A 9019-nucleotide genomic window follows, 5' to 3' on the forward strand; every position below is an offset into this window, starting at 1 on the left:
AACAATCAGATTTAAGGGAACATTTGTGCCAGGCTCCGTGTCCACCAATATTCTTTGTATCTAGGTAATCAGCAGATATGGCACTGTCGTTCTGATCACATCAATTTCAAGTTGCTGTGAACTATCAGGCTAATAAAACAAAGATGCTTCACTCCTGGCCCCAGGATGCAGAACACCTTTACATAATACAGTCACACCACTGCTCAAAGTGATGATAATCAGAGGCAGCAGTTTCCCTACAGAGACTCAACTGCAAGAGAGACACAAAGGGGAACTGCAGGATTAACAAAGGAATGTTTGCCATGTCCAGAGGTCACCCTGCTTCCTATTCTAATTCCATACCCATGCCAACATTTGAATTCAGAAAACAATCCATGAAAACAATCGCAAATAGCAAGACATTGCAAAGTCATTCCTGCTCAGATCTGTCATCTTTCCCATTATCAAGGGACCAATTAAAATGGTCTTTATTTCTGGCAGAAAACAAAATGTATCAGGAACCTCTATTTTGAATGGATTTGATAAAAGAGGAGAGAATAATCAGGAAGCTACCTGATAAATCAGAAAATGTACTCCAGAGACCAAATACAGAACCAGACCCAAGAAAGCACTCTGGACGATTAGGCTGGGGCAGCTGGTGTGATATCACAACAGCTGGACACCTGAAGACACTTCCATTGTAAATGCTGGATCCAGGGAAGAGAATGTATGGCATTTCAACAAAACACACTTCAAATTTAAATGTCCACAGGGCATTTACAAAGGAGGAAAGCAATGTGACAATTTATACTTGCTTATAAGAAGTCAACTAGTTTGTGTCAAAAAAAAGGACATATGGTCATAATGCTAATTGCAATATGAGAAGAAGTAGAAATCCAAAATAATGGAAATGTATTGAACATTTAAACAATGAGAGCATATTTGAGGACTACAAGAGTACAAGATTATATTGATGTTTAGACTCTTTGTAACATATTAATTATGTCATCTACATTTTGTTGAGCATTACTGTATTCCAGGTATTGCACTCAACACATACAAAAATTAACTCATTTCATTCTCAGAGAGATTCCATCCTGGAGGTCCTGTGTTTATCTCCATATTTTAAACAAGGACACTGTGGCTGAGAGAGTATAGATTTGGCTCAAAACTACAAACAAATGGTATAGCAAGGGTTTTCACCCAGGCAACCTGAATCTAAAATCTATCCTCTAAATTAAATTTCATCTGAAGGGAATTTGAAACTAAATCACCAGAGTATGTAAATGTTTTCCAGAATACATGTTCAGTTTCAGGCAGAGATGTAAGATACTATATTTACCTGAAACATGGTCAGGATAGAAAGTGGGAAAAGTTTGCAGTACATTTTTTCTAAATACATACACACAAATCATGTCTCTTGCTAGTCTGTCATAATTGTATCATAAATACTTGGACAATGAATTTGGCAGACCATTTATTAACCAGCCTTTATACATACAGAGAAATCTAGTTCCTAGAAGACATCTCTATGAGTTCCTAAAGGGAAAGGAAAACAGAAATCACTAAGAAGAATTACAGTGATGGGCTTGAGTTTTGTAAGTGAAATTGGTTTCTTTCATCCTGGATATAACTCCCTTGCTTCTTATTATATAAACAACTACTTGAAAGCCTGAATTTACCCTCCACCAAATGATTGTGACATTAGGATACTACATGTTTAAATCCATTTTAGATTTTTTTTTATCAGATAGAATATAGGTATGACATTATTTTCTAAATCCTGCATGTTTTTAAAATGACACATTATAACCCATTATAAATTCTTCTTGGTGCATGATACGTCTGGCAAATGGCTAAAATACAACCCCAAATACTAGCTTTCTTTCTACCCAACTGTGCCTTAAAAGGCAATTAAAGCACTGGTGTTTGTCATAAAAACTGGTTGATCCAAAGTGTATGAGTTTATTTTTAATTTGTATTATTTTGAGGAATGAAGAACCTTAGTTCCCTTGGGGAATCCAGAAAGCTCTGGTTTTGTTGTGGTTTGTTAAATTACTTTTCCCAGATTTTGGAGGGAAAAAACCTCTTAATCTTATCTCACATTCTGGTCCAGGAAGAGGAAGATCATTAGCTAGGGGAAGTCACTGAGTTAAAAAGTGTTCTCTGATGTCATGCCAAGATGTCCCTGTCCCTTTCACTCTTCAGAGAGAGATAAAGGAGTTCTGCCCACTGGTTCTTCTTGCAGCACCCTGTCAGCCTCGTCAAACTATTTTCAAATGCCATGTGTGGAACACACTTATGCAAACACTTTCATTGTCTATCTACCCAGACACTCTCCAAGTCCTCTCTGGGCCTTCACATCTTGCAGACTTGGTCAAAGAGAATGCCTCCCAGAGAGTTCTGTGGATTGCAAATGAACTAACAAAAACATTCCATAAATCCCTTCAACTCCCAAGTGCAATGAGACTGCACATGGAAACAGTAATAAAATGATCCAACAACTGGCACTGGCTCTTCCTTGGCCAGTCCAGTCACTGCTATAGCTCAGCGACCACATGTACCTGGTGACATACCTCATAGAGGTCAATCATGACATTACCCTCAGGACCTCTGCTGCTCTGGACATTCTCCAAGTCCAATGTGAAGTAGACACCTTGGGTGTCTGAGATGTAGAGGTTGTAGGTATCATTCTGGTTCCATTCTTGGACTGCTGCAAACACTTGGTTCTCATCTGTGCTAATGACATGCATATCCTGCAGGAAGATACAGGAAGTGAAGAGGGAAGAAGAGTTTTATGCGTTAACTGGCGTGCACCTAATAAGCTTGGGATCTACTGAAGTATATCAGAATCAGCATTTTGATGAAAGACAGAGAGCATCCATTTGCATATATAAAAATAATAATTAGATAAGGGTTATTCATATGTTTTCTTCATCATGTGAGAGGTCAGGCAGTAAGATCATGAGAAAAAATAAGAGAGATGCTTAGTGGCTCAGTTATAATTTAATGTCCTCATTAGAGAATTTGAAGAATACTGTCTTAAATATATATGACTATGGAGAACCAATCATTCTGATGTATTTGTCAAGTTTAAACATGGTAAAGCTTATGTGAGGCAAATATGAGGAAAGTCTGCAGGAACAGAGAGAAAAGAGAAAACCCTTCATCTCTTACCATGGTCCACAGACTAAGAAAATGGATGCCATCTGCAAGCTTGTTAGATACACAGAACTTCAGGGCCCATTTATGAAATCAAAATATGCATCTTAATAAGATACTTTAATAATAAGCAGCGGGAAGCTGCATCTGGGTGAAATTCCAAACCCTTTCCCCTTGTTCAGAACTATGGAGAAGTGGATTCTAACACAGACAAGAGCTTGCCATCCCCAACAAAGGGTCCCTGTCTCTTTTAGGGGATACCTGTTCACATGCTCTCAGCTGCCTTTTATTTTTCCCAAATCAGTAGACACAATATAACTTCCAAAAATTAAAAATAAAAACAAAGGGAAAAAAGTTTCTAAATACGAAGCTATACATATCACAAGGGTAGAAGAAAAATGTGGAAAGATTCTTGGCCTTTATGTTCTCTTTCTAATCTTAAGAAATGAACCTGGCTCTGTCCTCAGACACTTCAGGATATCTGGCTATCATTCCTTAGTAACAATCCTAGTGCTGGAAAGTTCTCCTTCACCTCTATACTAAATTTTTCATTGTTGCTCAAGTTATTTTTCTTTTCTTTCCTGCAAAGCTGGGTCCCTGGGCCTCAGGCATGCTAGGCAAGTGCTGTGCCACTGAGCTATCACCCCAGCCCTTGTAACTGGAATTCACATCTTGGCTCTTTAATTCAGCCAATGCAGGTGGAACTCTGTGCTCAGAATTTTCACCTGCAAAATAGAGATAAAAATAGCAGGCGTCCCCATTGCATTGTGAAGATAAAAGTAGTTATTAAGTGTTAATACACTTATAATAGTGCCCAGTACTTAGCATATGCTCTATAAATGATAGCTATTTTCAGTTAAGGGACCACTTTTATCCCCCTTGTTGATCAGGCAAGGTGAGTTGGCTTTTCTATTTTGTCTTCACTAATGCTCTCAACAAAAGGTGGTTCATCCAAATGTTTTCTTTCTTTCTAATGAAATTAGCTATGCAAATGAGCCCCATGGTTGCCCTTCCTTTGTCCACTGAGGGACAAACCCTCTATGGCTCCCCATTCTCTATAAGGCCAAGACCAGAGTCCTTACCCTGGCATTTAAAATTGTCAAAAAACTACTCCCAGTTCATGTTTCCTTCCTTCAACAATATAATATACTCCCTGAATTCAAATTACTCTATTTCAAGAGTAAACTGGTTCTAGTATATCTATATGTCTGTGCCTTTGGAGTGAATATTTGCACAGGAGAATTTCTATGAGCCTTGCTATAGATACTAAGTCATCTTTGGGGAACAAAAGCAGATCATCTATACAATCCCACCTTGCAGAGATGCTTGTTTTGTAGATTTGAAACTGAAGCACAGATGCATCAAGTTCCAGGTCACTTAAGAAAATCTGTCACATAATGATAGTAGATTAAAATTTTCATCTCTAGACATGGGCTGAGAACATCTGTCTTTCTCTTCATACACTCTAATTACATTGAAAAGCCTTTTTAAAAACGATGGTGGTCTTAAATGTTTCAATTAAAAAGCCAAACATATTTAAATATTATCTTTCTTTTTCCATCTTGCTAAATCTTCCTTGTCTTCAGGAAAATGTGTTCTTTCTTTTTCACTGAGTCACATGATTTTAGACTAACACAGGATCTTATACCTTTTCTATTAAAGCATTTTTAATAACTGATCTGTAGGAAAACAGCATTGTTGGTTTTTAATAAGATGTAAAAAGGAAAGTAGGGGCTCTTTGGTAAAATTCTGAATTAATGCTGAATTAAAGATCTTTCTTGCTGAGAGTACATTCAAGGTTCTTTAGCATACCAGTGAGCTCCTGTTAGTCTCTAGGGAAGGAACATATAATGGAGTCTATTCCTTTAAATTTATATTATCATAGGACCAAATTTTTGCAGAACATCACTGAGGACATTTCATTCTGAGTAACACATTTGAGAAGATAATATTTTAAATCTAAGCGCCTTATTTAAAAAAAATGAAGAAAAGAAAAATTGACAAATCAGCCACACAAGGTTTCAAAGCAAGTTAGTAACAGATCCAGGTTCCCATCTGGGTCTTCTGTTGCGAATCAAACAGCCTCCATGCCCCGCTGCACCCTGGTACACATCGATCTTCCACCATGGAGACAACCAGATCCATACTACTAATAATATTACCTTGCTTTTATAGAGTATCTGTCCTCCAAAATGCTCCAAGCACTTTCATATGTATTGCCTCATTTATCTCACATGAGTAGCTCAGAACGAGCCCCCAGTAAGTCAAGCGAATGAAGACTGTCACCCTGTCTCTCTGATCTAGAGGACCACATGCTCTTAATGGTAATGGCAACATTAAAATTTACCCAGCTCGCTCCTTGGTTATTCTTTACATATATATATGTAAACACGGTTCTGGGTAACTCTGGTTTTTAAGAGTTGACAAATGTCAATAGCTGATTAAAGAAGATTTGAGCATGAACGTGCAGGTTTGTCTCAATTCCTTTGGTCAGCAACGAACTTACTTCCTTTAAAGTCCCATCAGCCTCGGATCGGATGAAGGCCAGGAAATATATGGGCCTTTGCCACAGATCACTTCTCCTTCTTTTTGAAGGTCTAATGGGATTGTTATGGAGCATCTCATTGCTTTATACAATAAAACACACCTGGACCCAATAATCCATTCACTTGTACATCAGCTCCCATTTTCTGTGGGGACAGGACAAATTAGACACTGCATTTTATCCTTAGTGCTCAAAAGAGCCTGAGCCATGAACACACTCATTCAGAAGAGCAGAGGGAGGGGATAGATGGCCAATTTGGATTCAGAGTAGAGCTTTTCCTTCCAGATTGGCTGCATGCTACTGGAGGCCACTATCAGCCGTGATCTGCATGATGGCTGTGACCAAGCAATGCAAAATGTCTTTCTTCCAAATCTCCCAGCTATGGGTCCACACAAGTTTCTTTGATTTTAAACTACCATGTTGGGGATTCCCAAAGTCAATAGGCTTTTACTCTCCATGCCCCTGGTGATATATCAGATTTGAGGGAAGGACAGTGATGCTGTTTTAACAACAGAAGTTATTCATTTACATTTAAAGAAATAAAATATGTATAAAAGACACTAGCATGTGTGTCCAAAGACTTTAGTTCTAGCCTCAAGTCTGTGGCAAATAGCATTTGGTTTTGGCTCAGATTTAGTTTACTCAAAGAGTACATTCACCTCAGGATGAGCCCAAGTTGAGTGCCTCAAAGCTGCAGTTTCTTGAACTGGTCTCAATTCCACAAGCTGCCTGGACCACAGAAGCTCCCTGCATTGAGTGTAATTCTTATTTTCAAAGGTACAAATCTTGCAAATCAACTATTTCATTTGTGGGTGGGGGGGTCAGAGAAATCACAATTTATTTCAGCACTAGGAGGGAAACTGTTGTTTTATCTACTGAGGTAATATGTTCATCTCTTTCAAGAACCTTCCTAATAGATTATTGAGTGTGAGTTAACAACATTCTGTCTTCCTGTTACAAACAAACTTCATCCAATTTTCTTCCAAGGCCAAACTTCAATGTTGTAAGTTCTTACCTTATTAAAGAAAAAAAAGTTAAGTCAAATCAAGAGAAGAAGTACTTAAAGGTGTATTCCAAAACAGACACATGGGTCTGGGCAATTACAACAGTCATTGATCTCTTAGCAGCTGAAAATAATAATAGCTACTCTCATGGAGATAGATCCTTGGAGTTAATAGTGCAATTCAATGTGCCTTATCACCTCTAATGGCTGGGTCTTTCATCTCCCCATTCAGTGTTAAGGGGTAGAGTGGGTGCCCCCTAAGAGATTCTGCTTGGAGAAGTCAGCAACTTGTTATCATTGCTCTCCATGGAAAGAAGACCTACTATGCCCTTGTACTAGGTCTGTCGCATAGTTTCTTGTCTAGATATCTGTATTGGTTGAAGGTGGAATACTACAAAGTTAGAGGATGAAAATATAAGAGAAAGAGACGGTGTTGAACAATCAAAAAAAAAAAAGTTCATTAGGTTTTCTTTTCAACCCCAAAGCTCAAAGTCCACCTGTAATTCTATTTAAACCTTCAAAATCCCCTTCTTAAACATTTTACACATGTATCTCCCTTGTTCTAAGATTAAGCGCCAATACATTAACAAATTGGGCACTTAAAATACATTGGTGCTCTCTCAAACAGGCAGCTCTGAAGGCCCACATCAGTTTGACCTCCACTAGGTGGCGCTCCGTATCAACGTAGTTTTTTAGTGTTTCCAGAAAGATCGCCTGGGGTTGCCAGTGGTTGAGGGTCTCTAACTTCCCAATACCGCTATGTTCAAAGGGGAATGTTTGGGGAAGTCTAAAAAATTAGCTGTGCTTCAGAACTCTAAAGAATATCCGTTTAGTAAGTCCCATTGAGAAATAATGCTGTCATGTGTTTGCAACACCTCTCAATAAACAAATAGTAACAATAAATTGGGATAGAAATGAGTTCCACATGTTGAGCTGATATACCATGAATCCAAATAAATTGTCTCTGTCTTTATAGAAAAAAAAACAAGGCATTCTGTTAAAATCATTACTAATGAAAAGCAAAAGCAAACCATTAATTTATTTGGATGCTCCTAAAGCAAGAATTCCAGAGAGATAATGAAAGAAAGGAAGGGACTGATGGGGGGGCACCAAAAGAGAAAGGAAGGAGCAACACTGGCAAACAAGAAAGTAAGGCAAGTCCAGCTTGAGAAACAGAGGTGGGGTGATAAGAAAGATTTGACTGTGAGAGACTAAAAAGGTCTCCGAGAACAGAGTGGAGGCAGGACAATGTGAATCAGAGAAAGTAGTGAAATGGAAAAAGCCAATCAGGGTATACCTTGGGCAAAGCGTATTTCGGAAGCTTCATTTGGGCAAACACATTCCTCCGGTAGGACACATAGTAATGTGGTCTTCCTCCTGACGTCAGCTGTATTATAAAAACAAGGTTGTAAGAGGAGCTCTACCATAAAGGTCGCAGGTCACAGAAGTGCTACCTGAATGGAAGGAGTTGGTTGCCCACGCAGCAGAATGGATGCCCGTGCAGGCAAGTGTAAGGAATTGGCATTTAGTTCAAAAATCAGCCAACACTCGGTATGTGTATTAGTCAGAGGCCCAAAGTGAACCCACTGTACAAAAATATAATTCTTTTAATTTGCACTGTAGCTCAGAAGCCAGAAAACATTCTCAGGTTTTTTTGTTTCCAAATGATATAAGCCTTAGAGTGTATCAGCTCCAGCCCAGCTCTCCAGCCCTCTAACAGGTGCCTTTGCCATACCAGAAGGAAATGGCTCCGGTTGAATAATGGAAGGGGAGCCTCACATCTCTGGGCACCAGGGTCCCTTTTGATGAAGTCACACTGATGACTGTAGGCACATCCCACAGACAGAAACACCGGCATGCTAGGCAGAAAGGCAAGCCAAGATCATGGTCCAAATCCATTTTAGGTCTCTTTAGAAAGAAATTGGGAAAATTTGAATCTTGATGGGTGGGAGAGAGAGAAAGAAGGGTTATATTCTCCCCGTAGGCACAGGCACCAGGCTGGACAGAGACTCTGCCAGCATCTCTCTCCTTGGTTGCTGCTCTTAATCTATGTGAATACCTGGACATGAAACGTTAGTGAGAGTTTGCATATTTAGAATGTCAACAAATACCTGGGGTAATGTTCATCAGACACTCAGGAGTGTGACAGGAAAGTTATCATCTGCTTGGCCATTATGCGCAGATTGCCTCTTAGTCCTCTTTGTGGGTTACAGAGAGTCATGTTTAAACAGAATTTTTTTGTGTGTATGTATATGTGTGTTTTGGTAACAGAGACTGAACTCAGGGGCAATCAACCAGTGAGCCACATCCCCAGGCCAATTCTGTATTTT

At 39.1% G+C, this 9019-nt stretch overlaps 1 protein-coding gene across 1 annotated transcript in view; it reads right to left on the minus strand.

Annotated features, from left to right (window-relative positions):
* LOC101978479 (VPS10 domain-containing receptor SorCS1-like) overlaps positions 1–8547 on the minus strand; it is a 67586-nt gene extending 59039 nt beyond the window's left edge. Inside the window, exons 1-3 of the mRNA XM_078026721.1 lie at positions 8425–8547; positions 7987–8109; positions 2556–2735 (exon numbers count right to left, since the gene is read on the minus strand). Coding sequence (XP_077882847.1) covers positions 2556–2735; positions 7987–8109; positions 8425–8547 — 426 coding nt within the window. The remainder of the gene's footprint in view (positions 1–2555; positions 2736–7986; positions 8110–8424) is intronic.
* Between the last annotated feature and the right edge of the window lie 472 nt (positions 8548–9019).

This window comes from Ictidomys tridecemlineatus, chromosome 2, assembly GCF_052094955.1.
Source record: "Ictidomys tridecemlineatus isolate mIctTri1 chromosome 2, mIctTri1.hap1, whole genome shotgun sequence".
NCBI classification, from domain to species: Eukaryota; Metazoa; Chordata; class Mammalia; order Rodentia; family Sciuridae; genus Ictidomys; species Ictidomys tridecemlineatus.